General features: G+C 43.6%; 1 protein-coding gene across 1 annotated transcript in view; it reads right to left on the minus strand.

The window, feature by feature from the left end:
* Window positions 1-16,247, minus strand: part of LLGL2 (LLGL scribble cell polarity complex component 2) — a 54,892-nt gene that overhangs the window by 4,827 nt on the left and 33,818 nt on the right. The window contains exons 11-20 of the mRNA XM_032792916.2: window positions 12,298-12,515; window positions 11,547-11,614; window positions 10,329-10,482; window positions 10,090-10,194; window positions 8,553-8,845; window positions 8,128-8,281; window positions 3,859-4,009; window positions 3,247-3,363; window positions 1,461-1,627; window positions 304-568 (exon numbers count right to left, since the gene is read on the minus strand). Of these exons, the coding sequence (XP_032648807.1) occupies window positions 304-568; window positions 1,461-1,627; window positions 3,247-3,363; window positions 3,859-4,009; window positions 8,128-8,281; window positions 8,553-8,845; window positions 10,090-10,194; window positions 10,329-10,482; window positions 11,547-11,614; window positions 12,298-12,515 (1,692 nt within the window). The remainder of the gene's footprint in view (window positions 1-303; window positions 569-1,460; window positions 1,628-3,246; window positions 3,364-3,858; window positions 4,010-8,127; window positions 8,282-8,552; window positions 8,846-10,089; window positions 10,195-10,328; window positions 10,483-11,546; window positions 11,615-12,297; window positions 12,516-16,247) is intronic.

The following is a 16,247-nucleotide window of genomic DNA, read 5'->3' on the forward strand; positions in this document are numbered from 1 at the left end:
TGAAATGACAGTGTTGTGGAGCAATGACTCAGGAAGAGCTATCCAGCAGCCCAGGAAGATGCCAAAATACAGATGTCTTATTTTGAGGGCTGTCAGGAAATATGGAACACAACGGACACCACCCTCTACTGTGAGGTGAGTTAGCACCTGATGTGTGTTGGATCTGAATGGCTACAAAGAGGATTCAACGTGCTCATTATGGAAGCAAAACCAATGCTAAGTTTAAAGAACAGTGAAACAAGGGTTCCAAAGACATGGCAGAGGTGAGTGATCTAGGGGAGCTTATGCTGTTTGTGCCATTACCTTGGCCATATTTGGTGAAGACACAGGAAGCAATGCCGCTCACGTCTTCCTTACGGATACAGGGGTAGCGGATCTGCAACTTCAGGAAGGGCAGAGAGATAATCTGAATGTCTCCCAGGTTAGTGAGGATGGCCAGGTTATTTTCACTATAATCTTCAGTCTTGCAGCTGCCAAAGTTAGCAACTGTCACCTTTCGTACCCTACAGCCTTCCAGAGCTGTCAGCTTGAGCTTCAGTTTGGAGCTAACCTTGGGCAGCGTGAATACCTGCCAGGAGGAAAAAAGCCACATAATACACCTCCATGCTATACACTGCCTACAACCCCAGCTCAGGAATGGTGCTGCTCCCTCCTGCTTGACAAAGCCTTGATTCATAGAGAACCTTTGCCCAACAGCATGCACAGAAATGAAGGTCTGAATCTGCCTTCCTGCTTAAAATGAGGCCTGGATATCATGGGATACTGAACAGGCATAAGTGTAGCCAGCCATGGTCTCAACTTCAGGGCCTGTTCCTGCTCTCACTCAAGTCAATGGGAACTTTGCCACTGACTTCACTGGGAGAAAATATAAGGCTTCAAGTCGTAATGAGGGTCTGCAATTTATCTCCCATCCTCTCAAACCCCTTCCCTTCCAGCCATAAAGTATATCCACAGGGAAAAACTGTGATTAACCCAACAGCCCAATCTACCACATTAAAAGGTCAAGGAGATCCCCTGATAAATTATTCCTAGAGACTCTTTCCTTAAAACTAGCCAATTACTGGTTATGGAACTATTTTGCAAAAACAGTGAAAACAATTTTTGAACACTTGCCAATTCTCAGTGTCCTTTTTTAAAAAAGAGTCATGTCCCCTAAATGCTAATCTGCAGAATCCAAATCTTCTCCCAATGGCCAATTACTGCAGCTGAGTTTTAAAGAGTTTTAAATAAATCTACAAACATTCGTATATTCTCCATCTGCATTATGCTAAACTCCCACTTCCACTTGTCCATTTCATGCACTAGTTCTGCCCTGACACCAAGTCTATGTTCTGTGGGCCAGGCAGCCTAATCCTACACTGCAGTTCCTAGGAGCTACTGTAATCCATCCCTAGGAGTACAGGTTAATATCTTAAAAAAGGGAATTTATATCAGATGAGATGCATGTGGACTGTATTTACCTTAAACTGCTCTTCAGATACCACAAGAAGTTGATGGCTGCCTTGCATATCAGGACTTTTGGAAAGATCATGTGCTACTTCTAGCGGCTCTGGGAGGGGAGTGCCATGCCCATCCAAGACAAGTATCCCCACAACAGGAGCCCTGTGCATCAGCTGAATTTCCTTGGCTAGACAGACAAGATGTGGAGAAGGGTGAGAAAAAAACCCCAAAACAGGTATGATACCAGTCAAGAGGATGTGACAAGCATACAATGTTAGAACTCACACATCCTCTTGAAATGAGACAATGGTGCATTTCTACACCTAGAGTCTTCCATCTAGCAAACTTTTTTTCTTTTTGAATATAAAAGGAGAGACCTATGTGGCTCTCTGTGTTTGCGTCCTTTGCTTATGCACTAGCACTTGTATCTGTAGAAAATGTTAGTTAACTGCTTGCCCTAAAGTCATGATTCTAGAAATGACATTTTACCAAGAGTAGTTTCTAAAGCATTTTCATCAGCTATGTTAAAGCCATCCTAGGCTAGAATGTGCATCTAATAATTCAACTCCTTTCATGCTGTGAGGTCAAACAGCTTTAGAACCCAGTTTAACTAGAATGGGCATTTAAACTGAATTCAAACATTGTTTCCAAATTCCAGCTGACAAGGGTTTAAGAAATAAATAAATGGACTAGGCTGTTATTGTAGGTTTCCCCAAAGCATCCATCAACGTGTCGTCTGAGACTACTACTGATATGAACGGTCCAAGCAAGTGTTGCTGCAAAAACTGGTATTCAAAGCTGGAATAATTAAATGATGCTGGTCACCTAATGTATTTTTGCTCTGAACTAACACCTCCTGGATTACTGCCACAGGCAAAAGCACACAATGGCGACACAGTAATTTTCAAAACAGTCACATTTAGCGTATGGAGGTTCCAAAGAGTCACCTTTTAGTGATAATTTTAGGCAAGGTCCATGGACTCCACTGGCCCATAAATTAGAGTCTGTCTTCTAACTAAGTGCACAAGGTCAAATGAGTTTTAAATGAGCAAGACAGCAGATTCCCACTTTTACCATGTTTGAGAGAACTGGCTCATTTTAACCTATACACATGTACTATTAAGGGTGGAGCGAAGGAACATAATGGGCCCCCCATCAGAATAATAAACTAGAAAGTGGAGGATTGGGGGGAGAAAATGTCTTGTTGGCAGAGTTCAATGGCTGAGTACAGGGATAGTGCCTTCATCAGCAGCCTAATGGGAATTAAAACTAAAGAGGTACGGGGATAGAAGAACCAATTTACAGTAGAACCTCAGAGTTATGAGCACCAGAGTTATGAACTGATCATTCAACCACACACCACATTTGGAATCAGCAGTACACAACCAGGCCAAAGAAAAGACCAAAATATAAAAAAAAAAGCAAACAGTACAGTACTGTGTTAAATGTAAATAAAGGAAAAGCAGCATCTCTCTTCTGCATTGTAAAGTTTCAAAGTTGTATTAAGTCAATGTTCAGTTGTAAACTTTTGAATGAACCACCATAATGTTTTGGTCAGCGTTACGAACAACCTCCATTCCGACGCGTTCGTAATTCTAAAGTTCTACTGTATAAGCAAAAGCTGAACTCCAAGCTCCTACTGCTCTAAACGTCATCTTATCTCTTCTCTCAGCCAATCATAATGTTTCCAAGTCATCTTGCTCTCCATTTATAACTAACAACTTTGCACCTTTCTAGCAGTACTTAGCAGCCCCTCTGATCTCATTAGGACAGTTTCTCACATTCCCACTACTGAGTGATACTCACCCTGCTCTGCCCTGACAGGCTCATCCATCCTTCTCTCCGCTGGCGGAACACGCAAACAGAATGCATAGACTGTGCCTCCATTGGTGCCTGCCCACAAGGAGGGGCAGTGGCGAGAACCTGGAGCAGGGATAAAGCCCATGAGCAAGATGTCTCTCCAGGAATTTTTAAACATGATGGAGTGGTTCTACTGTCTGTATGCAAATGTATACGCTCACACTAACCCAAGCATATACATGATTAGAGGGAAATTCAGATGTAGTATCAGTTTGGTATCTGATGCATCCCCAGCAGGATTAAGGGGAACCACATCCTCTTCTTGTCAGGGGATTGACTTTTGGCAGTCAGAGGTGAAGAGACTATGAATGGTGTTTAATACCAAAGAAGCTTCATCCTATTTTAAAACCACATACTTCAAATTCTTCCCCAAGGTGAACTCATTTAGTCATGGGTCAATCAGCAGCTGGTAGTGATCATACAGAACAGCTCTGCTCTCACTCATTTACTTTGGCTTTAGACTGAATAGTTCCAGTGCTGCAGGGAGTACAAGGAAGGCGCTGGGCTTTCTTTTCACTTAGTGCAGAGTGTGGCTGGGGGAGAGCTCATTCTACTCACTGTCTCTCAAAAAGGTGTCTGCGAAATACAAGGTGCGCACAAAGCCAGTGAAGGAATCTTCTGCGGACCGCGCTTCGATCTTCCTCTGGATTGGAGCCAGTTCCATCTCCTGTAATGCATCTTGGTCAAACTTGGAATTCGCCTCTTGCACCTTCACATGAAGAACAGAGGGGAAGAGAGGCAGGTTCTCTTAAACATAAGATTTCTTTTTCCTCCTCCTCAATCTCTTCTAGCCTTGGAGAGGCAGTAAGTAGGGATTAACACATGCTGCTAAATTAAAGGTTACTTCCTTGTAACCCAGGTTCTTCAAAGGGGACTCTGCATAGTCACACTAGCAGGATGTTCCAGCCCAGGCCTGTGCATCCCATAAGAATGAATGTGCAGAGGCTATTCAGTTTGTCTGAATCCTACAGGAAGATGAGAATTTGATTTTCATTTCGTTAACTTCCTCCTGCATATTGCAAGAAAAAACTGTATTTCTCCAACACTGGCCACTTTTGCAGCTTTTGCTAGTGCAACAGGCTGAACTGAGGGAGCACTGGACTCAAAGACATCTTCCATTTTTGCTTGTGTTGTTGTAGGCATATTGGTCCCAGGATATGAAAGAAAGAAACAAGCTGGGGGAGGTAATCTCATTAGATCAACTTCCATTGGTGAAGTTTTTTATTGGGCCAACCTCTGTTGAGAAAAGACAGCTCTACAGCCCCTGAAATCCAACCACCAAATAGGGACCAAGCCAGCAGACAAAGGGGGTGGCATCATAGTTCTCAACTATGACAACTACATAAACAAGGCCAACTGACACCCCTGACACCACTTCCCATAAAGAACTCAAGGACAATCCCATATCACAATTCACATAGGAATTTAAGGATTTCATCAAATCCTTCCGCAGACAACTCCAAGAGAAACTCTACCATCTCATCCTCCATGAACACACACCAGGAATCTTCTACATGCCTCCCAAGAAACACAAACAAGGGAACCCAGGCAGGCCCAACCTATCTGGCCATAATGCTCTTACTCAGGAAATATTAGGACTTTGAGAAACCATCCTCAAACCACTCACCACACAAAGGGCCAGCTTCCTCCAGGACATAACCTACTTCCTCCACAAACACCATAAAACCAACAAACTCTCTCAGATCACCATATTGACCAATGGCTCTCACTTCCCTATACACCAACAACCCTCATGATGACGGCATCACTGTCTGCCTCAAATATCTACAAGAAAATGGACAACACTCATATACCCAACCCAAACACATTGCAAATTCATCCATTTCATCCTCACTCATAACAACTTTATATTCAACAACAATTTGTCCAAACCATGGAAACAGCCATGGGTACTAAGATGTTTCCCCAATGTGCCAACCTATTCATATGCCATTTTGAGGAAGAATTTCTGGACTATGCGCCACAAAACCAATGACATACCTGAGATACGTCAATTATATTTTCATCTGCTGGACAGACGACCTAAACTCCCTGATTTCTACCACAACTTGAACTACCACCACCCACCCACCAAAACACTCTACAATGAGCCTGCACCAGCATCAACTTCTTGAACACCACAATCAGCTTCAACAACAGAACCCTCACAGATCCAGCAGCCAATCCAGATATGCCAAGAAATAAGATATCTACAGCAGGCACTCAGATACCACAGAATATGCTCTGAGGAGAAAATCCAGGATACACATGTTAATACACTTAAAATCATCTTCATCAAACTTCTTCACCAGAGAAGTAGACTGCACCATGGAACAGGGTACCCTAATTCCCTGAGAGCAGCTGCTCCAATTCACAAAAACAAAACAAAACAAAAAAACCACAAACACAAAACAAATAAAAAGCCGCTGACCGCACCTCCCTAGTTATCACATACCACCCCATACTGGAACCCATTTGGGGTATCAAATAATTGCAACTCATACTTGATGGGGACCACATCCTTAAAAATCTTTCCCAAATCGTCTTTTCTGGCCTTCAAACAACTCATCAGAAGCAAGCTCCCCACAGACCAGGATACACCAACTCAAACCAGTACCAGACACTGCCCTAAGAGGTGCAAAACCTGCAGTCTTATCTTCACTGCTATAATGATCAATACCCCACAACACAAGATCCACGGCGCCTACAGATGCCTATTACATCTGGTGCACCTTATCTGGTGAATCAAATGCCCCAACAACCATGTGAGTGAAACAAGATAATCACTATGTTCTCGAATGAAGTCAGAGAAAAAAGACAAAAGACAACGATCAACATATCACCGGGGGGGGAGGGGAGGGGACGCTCTGTATCTGAATTCTCAGTTCAATTTGTCAAAGGAAACCTGCACAACATCTTAAAAGACAAGCCTGGGAGTTTAAATTCATAACTCTGCTGGACACCAAAAATCATGAACTCAGTAGTGACACTGGCTTTCTATCTCATTACAACAATCTGTAACCCACTAACTCTCCTTTGTCCTAGGACTGCAGAAGTATTAATTCTACACTTTATTTTGAATGGTTTCTTGCAACGTTAACTCCTTATGCTTAACAATCTGTTCCATCCTGCGTTAGCTGTGACACTGATGATCTTTCCCAGACCCAAAGAAGAACTCTGTGGAACTTGAAAGCTTGTCCCTCTCACCAACAGAAACTGGTCCAATAAAAGGTTATTACGTCAGTTACCTTGTCTCTCAAAGACATCAAGTAGTTGCCTTTACAGAGAGTCTTCCTCTCTAGAGGGGAATTTAACTTTGGGTATAAAACCTCTCTCAATCTCCCCTGGAACCTCTTTACAGTGTAGGGGAGAAGAAAGGCAGTGGCAAGCAAGTGAAGGAGAATACCCAACTTTGGTCCTTGATGAATTTCTGCATTTTTATTTCAACCCACAGGTTCAACTATGGATAACAGGTTTTGCCAGAGAAAGATTTGTATTGTTACAGATTATTCTGACGAGTCTTTTGAAATAAATGAGCAAGAATAACCGAAACTGGTATGATTATATTGTGTTATTTTGACAAATAAAATATGCAGAATTTGAAAATATTGTGTGCAGAATTTTTAATTTTTTGGCACAGAATACCCCTAAGAGTACATAGTTACCAGTGTTAGGAGTGACAAGATGAGGCCTGGTACACTACAGAGTTAGTTTACATTGACCTAACTATGTGAGGGTTTACACTAAAATTTCGCTTCTGCCGATGTAACTGCCCTGCTATGCCAACTTATCTTCACCTTCATGAGAGGTATAGAGTCAATGCCGATGTAGTTAGGGTGACTCAGTATCAGTATAGACACTGCGTTGATTACATACTGTTACTAGCTTTCAACAGCTATCCCACAATGCCCCGCACTGACAGTACAATTGATACAAGCACTCCTGGTGAGGATGCACACTGCCCGCACAAGGAGCAAAGCGTAGAATGCACAATTACTGTGGCAGCTATATGCTGACCTAAGTTAGGTCAACTTAATTCTGTAGGCATGCCCTGAATGCAGGCCATTATGCAATTGGTACAGTAAGGCCAAGTCTACACTACAAAATTAAATTGACCTAAGTTACGATGATGTACAGCCACCGCAGTAATTGAATTGGTTTTACACATCCACACCATGCTCCTTCTGATCGTAGTGCATGTCCTGACCAGGAGCGAGTGCACCAATTTAACTGCCAATGAGGGACATTGTGAGATGATATCTGAAAGGCAGCAACAGTCGACGTAAGCAACGCAGTGTCTACACTGACACTGTTCAACAAACTACATTGATTTAAGCACTACATTTCTCACTGAGGTGGAGTTAAGTTGGTATAGTGGGGGAGTTACATTGGTGGGAGATACATTTTAGTGTAGTCGCTTACAGAGTTATGTCAGAATAAGCAGTCTTACATTGACTTAACTCTGTAGTATAGACCAGGTCTAAGACTGAAGATTAAGAACATCTGTGTTATCCTGTTCCACCCACTGTGTGGTCCAAGCAGGACTTACAGGGCTCAAGCTTAGGGCTTGTCTACACGGGGAAGTTAGTGTGCTTTAAATTCATGCTCTAGCTTACTGCACACTGACCCCCCACAAGTGCACACACTTACTGTGCACGAAGGGTGCTCTCAGGCAGGTTAGCATAATACGACTCCAAAGTGAACACACACAAAGGCACTTCAATGTGCAGCAGGGGTGTCTACAGTTAGTGCAGAATAGCTAGTGTGCACCAGCTACTGTGAGCTTACCCACCACATAGACAAGCCCTTCGAGACAGACTGACTCACCTCCCCAGTGATCCCACCACCAGCTCGCCGCTTCCTGCTAGACACCCTGCTTCTCCGGATCCGCCTGAACGACTGCCGGAGGGATTTCTTCAAGGACTTCACCCGAGACAAAGGGCCTTCCAAGGCCAGTTGGTCACTGGGATGCAACGTACATCTAAGACAAAAAAAAAGTTGGCAGGCGCACTCAGTTGCTTTTCCGAACAGCTGGCAGTCACTATGGGAGCAACTGGTAGCTAGGCACGTGAACTCTTACTAACAAGCACAGGAGACACACTCACCGCAGCAGGAGAACACTTTTTGCTATATCCATTGCTCTCCATAAACCAAGAAATACCAGCTCTTATTAGGCCTACTTGGAAGTGCTAGCCAGCCAGCTCCCATACCTAGGGAAGTACCCATATCATGCCAGAAAGGAAGAGACTTACTTGACAAAGACCAGTCGTTTCTGCTGGTGATCAAAGAGCCCAAAGCCATGGCTGGTACCAAAGGCCACGAGCTTCCATTCAGAGTGAAGAGCCAGTGATGTGACCACAGCAGGTGGTTGACATTGAACCAGGACAAATGGTTGGAAGCCAGGTTCAAATCGGACAGGCTCATCTCGGGCTTTTAGCCTCTCGTGACCTTTCCACTTATAGCCTTCTTGGTCCTGTAGTAAGTCTGCTTCAGCATGGTCCACAACATGCTCTGACTCTTCATCATTCAGTTCCATCACCAGTATCTGAGGGAACAGGAATAAGCTCAGAGGCCTTGTGCAATCCTCAGAGCTTTTAGACTCCACCTGATCTCTCTATGGCTTCAGTATGCACACTTGTTTCCAACATGACCACATGCCTCCCCATCTGACTCCTATGACAAATGGATACCCACTGGACAAAAAGTTTCCATGAGAACTTTTGCCTCCCATTTTTTAATTTCTTCATTTGATTAATTATGTTGGCAGCATGAAGTTCTAGCTACCAAATTTGGTGACTCCAAGTCAGACCATCCTAACTCATTCTGTGCTCCCTAAAGAGAGAGGCCTTAAGGGACAAAGCAAAGCACAGACGCTCATGGTCAGTTTACATGAAAGGAGACATGTTTTGTCTTCACGGAAGGAGGATTGTAGCACTGGCTGACGGACACATTATACAGACCCCAAAATGGGGTCTTCTATCAAAGCAATAATGCAGGCTTACAAGGAACAGAAACAAGGGAGACAGCAGAGGTAGTTTCACCTTTTTTGGCTGAAGTACATAAGAATTATGTGCGTCAGTCACAGAAAAGGGTTATAGCAACAAGCTCTGAGAACAGGGAGGGCAAAGAACTGTCTGCCCCCTGCTGCAGTTGCATTAGATATCACCAGTTGCCTCCCCAGAGGCTCCTTGTGGCATGTGCTTAGATAGCAATCAGCAGCAAAGCAATACCTCCTCCTGTCAGCAGGATTGTGAACTGACCCAGCCACTCTAAGGTGCCACAAGTACTCCTGTTCTTTTTGCAGAAACAGACTAACACGGCTGCTACTCTGAAACCACTTTAAATTGTCTCCAAGCTTCTCCATTATATGAATGTTGCAAGGTGGTGCCATTTACTGATTAGGCACCAGCAACACCAGGATCCAATGGGCTAGCTAGCAGGCAGCATGTCTGCACAAAATGCAAATAGCGGAGATGTACAGACAACAGGCAGAGAAAATCAGGGGAAAAGTTTTAAAAAGCTGAAGCATAAAAACCCAGGCAGCTGGCAACTACCTCAGGGCTGATTGGCCAAATCAGACAGAAGGGGGAGAATACAGTATAGACTAGAAGGAGCTGATAGGTAGGGGGACCCTTCCACAGAATGGCTCTGTTTCCAGAGTGAAGAAAACTCACCCACAGAAGGGAATCAATTTGTACTCCATTTCTAGTTTGTGTTGTACTTCCTATTATAGTCAAGAAGCACTCTTAAAAGCAGACCACCAAAAAATCAGTTTTGCGGTTTCAGTACCTGCCCTGCCGTACCAGCTACGGTCAGGTAGCCGCTGTATTTACACAGGTAAATCTTCTGGATCCCGAGCCTGGGGTCATCACTGTAAGGGTCAAAGGAACCAACCTGGTGGATGGAATGTAAAGAGGTCACATCAACACAAGCTGGCCTTAGCACTGCAGCTGCGAAGAGGACAGGCAACAACAGCAGGAACCAAACTCTCCAGCTTCAAGAGTTTACCTGAGTGATTGCCATCTCACCTTACGCAGTGGAGGCCATTCGTCCTCACCCAGCGGGTTCATGTTGTCATTGGGATCTGCGTCTGTGAGGAAGACCCTAACAGTGCTCAGCTTATAAAGGAGGCGCAAGCAAACACCTGAAGCATCCCAAAACCGCACAGTGCCATCTTCGTGCCTGATGGAGAAGAGTCAGAAACATGCACACAGTCACTAGTAGCATTCACAGCATGGGGAGAGAGCGGGAGGGAAAGAGGCAGAAAGAAAAAGCAGAATCCCTCATTCTAAGAGACCATCTATTTTAAGGACAGGACAGAAGGCACAACCTGAGACATACACGCTAAGTATGAAAGTAGTCCTTTCACACATCCCTGAATCCTAGGGAGAATTTTAGTTTGCACTCCTATTGGGTTACATAGAAGCTGATGTTGTAAAATAGAGAATTTAAGAACACTGATAGAGCCAGACACAGGAAAGGAGTAGTACCTTCAATTCACCTCCACCCCGCTACTTCTAGCCCACAGCAACTACAACATTCTGAGCCATGGATGACTGCTCTGCTGATGCAACTTTGATCTCTCCTGCTGCACCCCTGCACCTCTAGGAAGAACTAGTTCCGTCAAGAATCCTGGCACTGAAAATCCTATAAAACTGCCTGGCAGGGATGTTTGAAAAGTGCTATGAAATTCCAGATGAAAAGCAGTAGAGGGGCAGACTTCTTGTACAACATGGACAGGGACATTTTCATTCTAGCACCCAGTGTAACACCAGAAACTGAAATGTCTAGACTTTACAGGTCTGATTGTGCTCATTTGCATCAATTATGTAAAACTGCTGTAACTCCAGTGGAGTTATTCTTGATTTATACTGGTGAGGGTGAAAGACAGCCCTGCAGATATATTGTTTCCTCTGAACTAGCATCACTTGTCTTGACTGTTAGTTTAAATTTCAACAACGGAATTAGTCAATCTTGGGAAGGGTCAATAGTTTTTTCAGGATGATCAAAGACAGGATGATTTCCTGTCACACAAGTTATGGCTTAACTGTTCTGACATCATATTATAGGTCACTAGCTTTAAATGTCAGCAGTCCAGCTTCAAGAAGTGGTGACCTCCTCTCTGCAGAAAAGAACTCAGGAGTCAAGTCTATTCATGTGACACCCTTATGACAGGAACACAGGCAGTTCAAGAATGGGTAAATACTGGGAAGGAATCCTTGATTTTTATCAGTTAAAGCACCTACCCTGTAAGAAGCAGGTCCCTCTGGGGAGGATCTGGAGCCAGGTTAGTGCCACCATCGATTGGCCATGGCTAAAAAGAAAACACTCTTGAAGACCACACCATGACTTTCTGTGAAATGAGAGTATAACAGACCATGCCATAGAGGGGGAGGAGAACAGGAAAGCATGAGCTACAAGGAAAGTGCATCTCTGTGTGTACTCTGTTAGATGTACTCATTCTGATCTCATCAGCTGTACTTTCTTGGTTAGGAGTTGTTATATTCAAGTTTCCTCTTTAAGAAGCTGCTCTGGCTGAGAGCTCCTGGTTTAGAGGCAGCTTTGTTTGCTAGCACTTACTGCTGGAAACAATCTGAGCTGGAGCTCACTTTTACTAAGAACTGATGAAAGCAGGAGAACTAAGTACACCTCTACCCCGATATAAGCTGTCCTCGGGAGCCAAAAAATATTACCACATTTGCTTTGATCCACTGGAGTGTGCAGCCCCCCATCCCCCTGGAGAGCTGCTTCACTGCATTATATCCGAATTCATGTTATATCAGGTCACGTTATATTGAGGTAGAGGTGTATTCTGAATTCCAAATAGTTGTCTTCACTAAGTCAGTGGCGTTTTGGGAGCAGGACTTCTCAGTACTACCACTAACCACAACAGTGCGCCACTTGGAACTCTGCAGATAGCCGGGCAGAAAAGATACCTACTGAGTACATTATAATGTTATGTGCATGTGAATGAGTGCATGCTTAAAACTGCCGTACCATATCTGAGTAATGAGAGTTCTGCTTGCTCCCAGCGCTGATCACCCTCTCCCACAGTTTCAGTGGGATATTGGAGACATGGTGTGAACAGGTGATGGCTGAGCAGTGGAGAGATGCCAGGTACGGAGGATGGACTGCTGGCCAGCCTGCACTCTTCAGGTCTATTACCACCAGCTCTTCTTCAGCTAGCACCACCATAGCAGAGGGGTCATCAAACTCTGTGCAAAGAAAATTCATTGAAACTATTCAGCTGGCTTATTCATTGGCTTTTGATAGTGCACCTAGTGTTTTAATCATAAAAATGGCTACATATGCTCTAAAAGTAGAAATAAGCTTTCTATAGAATAGGCATGAAAATATATTCCCATGAAGCTTGCCCCACAAACATGATTGTGATCAACAATAAATAAATACTCAACTCTTTTTGGGCTAACCTGCATATTTAGCCAGAAACTAGAAACAACAGCTCTCAACAAGTTTGACAAAACCTTAGCAGCATTAATAGAAAGTCCTGCAGAGGGTTGGCCACAGCAGGAGTCAGATTTGGTCAACAATGCATTTGGGTATGTCTGGACTGCAATAAAAAAACCTGTCTGCCGACTCGGGCCCATGGGGCTCCGGCTGCAGGGCTAAAATTTCAGTGTAGACATTAGGGCCCTGGCTCTGAGACCCTCCCACCTTGCAGGATCTCAGACTCTATGCTCCATCCCCAGCCTGAACGTTTACACTGCTATCTTCAGCCCCACAGCCTGCGAGCCCAAGTCAACTGACCCAGGCTCTGAGGCTCAGTGGCATGGATTTTTTATTACAGTGTAGATGTACCCAAAGAGGCCTTTGACCTACAGTTAGCTAACAATGCCTGGGATGGATAGGTATGTATTCACCTCGGCAAGGACTGTTTCAGTGCTATGTTAATACCTCAGTCCCTCAAGGCTAAGCTGCTTAAAAGCAGTAATGCAGCAGATTCTGGGAAATGCTCTGCTACTTGTAATTGACAAATGTTTACATCTCAGCTCTCAGACATCTGAAGCTTTCCTGCCTCTGGTGTGCTGTGCCATCTGCACTGCTTGAAAAGAGCATTTCTATACTTGTAACAGCACTACAATTATCAATTACATACAAAAAGCCATTAATGCAACCACACAGCTGAGACTTATAGCATTCTGTATTACTGTATATGACATTAACACTCAGAGGCACAACCAGAATTTTGCTAAGGAGGGGCTTAGATTACTAGCTCCCCCAAATGTGAGTAGCAATGCAATCCTGCACACCAGGACCACAACACCACTTACTCAACTTTGGCCTGGACAGCCCTTCATCAGTACAGGGGGCTAGCTGGTTGCACAGGGTCACAATGCCACTCATGTAAGTAGGGCCCAGATAGCACTCTGTCACATGGTCATGGGCCCTCTGGGCTCCTCTCCCTTCACTGCACCCTTATATTCATGCTTTTACATATGTTACAAAGTGGCCATGTTACAACCGATGAGAACTGAAGTTGGGCTCTACCCATAATCTAAATTTATCAATGCAGGTTTTTCAGCTCTTTAAAAAGCATCATATAAAAACCTACATAAGTACACTTTATTTCAGTGTGAAATCTAGTGAAGTGAACACAGCTGCATTCACATCAACGCATGATAACCATGCCCACTTATCATACCCTACACAGCTCTTCTTGGCCATATCTCTGCTCGCAACTCTATTTGGGTTAGTTTTCCACCCTTAAATTCACCTCCTGCTCACTTGTCTGACCACCTGAAGTATAAGACTCAAAATCTACTAAACAAACCCTACAAGACACTCAGTATATTAATATTTGCTTCAAGTGAATTATTTCTCTACCTCACATTGGGCTGGGAGTCAGGTAATCTGGGTTGTACTTCTGGCTCTGGCCTGCTGAACAACCTTAGGCTAGTCACTTGTGACTCAGTTTCTCCATATATGGGGGGGGAGGGGCAGGAGAAATACGATATAGCTAAAAGAGCGAAGCGTTTTGTTATTTTGCTCCTCAGTTTGCTGTCCTTCACTGTGCCTAATTCAGATAAACTCTGCAGGGCAGCAACCCAGTCTCTTGTACATCGATAGAGCACCATGCACCTATAAGCACTATATAAATATAGTGAGCACTGCACCTTGGTACAGCATTAACAGTACGGGCAGTACACTGTATATGCACAGTCTAACAGTACAGACAATAGAGCGTTACACATGCGTCTCCCATACATCCACCCACCAACAGCTGAAAACAAACAGGAACAGCCAATCTACATGTTTATGTTTTTTAAAAGTATTCTCAGTCTGAAGATGGGGGTGGGGGGGGAGAGGAAGAGCTGCCTTCTAGAATCACGCTGCTATACACAAGCTTTACACTCATTAATTTAAGTGACTTTGGGATATAACCACCCCTCTCTACTTCCATCATGAACAACACCCTAAGGGGTGTGTGAGGTGAGCTGGGCAGATCCACTAGTATTAGGCACTCAGTCACAAGGAAGCTTGCTGACCACAGACATGACATTTAATTTTAAATAACTTCCTGGTCTAAAGTGCTGCAGCTACAGCTTCCTCTAACAGCTCCTGGCTGCACACATTAGAAACATATGCAAACTGGCGGGCTCAATTCTTGGGCAGTACAAGCTTAGCAGCTTGTAGTCATTTCAGGCTAAAGGCTTTTAATTCACATCCAGGAATTGTGTTTAGAAGTGTCAGGTGTGACACTAAAACTCTGGTTATTCCAACTTGAAATATATTCTCTTGTCAGCATCTCAGAGCAGACACCTGCAAGGTTAAAAAAATAGGCTCATGTCCTTCTATATGATGAATAAAGGAGGACTGAAAGGTTGTCTTTTAAAATAAGAAATTCAGGTCTTGTCTATCCTGGAAGACACTGTAGCCTTATCTATAATAGGCAGTCTAGTGTCAACAAGGTTATAATGACAAACATCTTTCTTGCTTTCATCATACATCATAAAGAAGCAATTCAAGTCCATCTTAAATAATCCTTTAAAGCCATTCATAGGAAAACATGGAAACAGCTACAGTGTTTAAGTTTCCAGACTAGATGTCTGCTTCTCCAAGACATCCATCTATTAAAAACGGAAAAGTCTTCTCTGTATTAGAGACCACCATGAACTGAAAAACCTAGCAAAGCTAAGTAGCACATGACAGGGGAGAGTTGCCCACAAAACCTCTCCAGGAACTTAGAGTTTTGCAATTCACTCAGCCGTCCTTTTTTACTGTATATTTCTGTAACTTAAAATAACTAAGCTGACATCTGTTCTGAAGGTGAGAGCAGTAGCAATAGTGAAATGGGCAGGAGAAGCAGAAAGGTTTTGGGGAAAGAGTAAGGTTGGGGTGCGATCACTGACACATTCAGATTTGATGAATAAAGAGAGGAAGTGATTCCAGGTACTGCAAACTTAGGCAGCAAAGGCTCCATGTTGCTAGCAGGAACAGGAGAAGCTATGGGACATGCTGATTGGGAGATGGTGGAACAAATAAGACTGAGTCATTTCTAAGCTGTATAAAAAATGCAAACATTTGTGTTGGCCAGCAGAGAATTAATAAAATGCTTTGTTTACTGACCCTTAGTTGTAATCTTACCCTTTGTTCATATCCTACATGGAGCCTCATGTCATAAACCCAGACAGTAATTAAGAAAGCCGCTCACTCCCAGTCTGAGATTAAAAAAAACAAATTATAGTTCCCTTTGATGAGCTGTCTCTTAATTACAATATTCAGAACTGGATCTCGTCTCTTAATCATGCCTCAAGTCCAACCTTGCTCTGTTTCCATGAGCTGTTAAGAGCATGAACATCATCATAAGTGGTTTTAGTGGGTGCTTATGAAGTTTGTAGCTGATTCATCACTGCTGTCAGTATTTCACACTTCACTTATGAATGGCATCTGTAGACATTTACAATGATACAAAACAACCCAACACA

This window comes from Chelonoidis abingdonii, chromosome 13 (assembly GCF_003597395.2).
Source record: "Chelonoidis abingdonii isolate Lonesome George chromosome 13, CheloAbing_2.0, whole genome shotgun sequence".
Classification (NCBI taxonomy): Eukaryota; Metazoa; Chordata; order Testudines; family Testudinidae; genus Chelonoidis; species Chelonoidis abingdonii.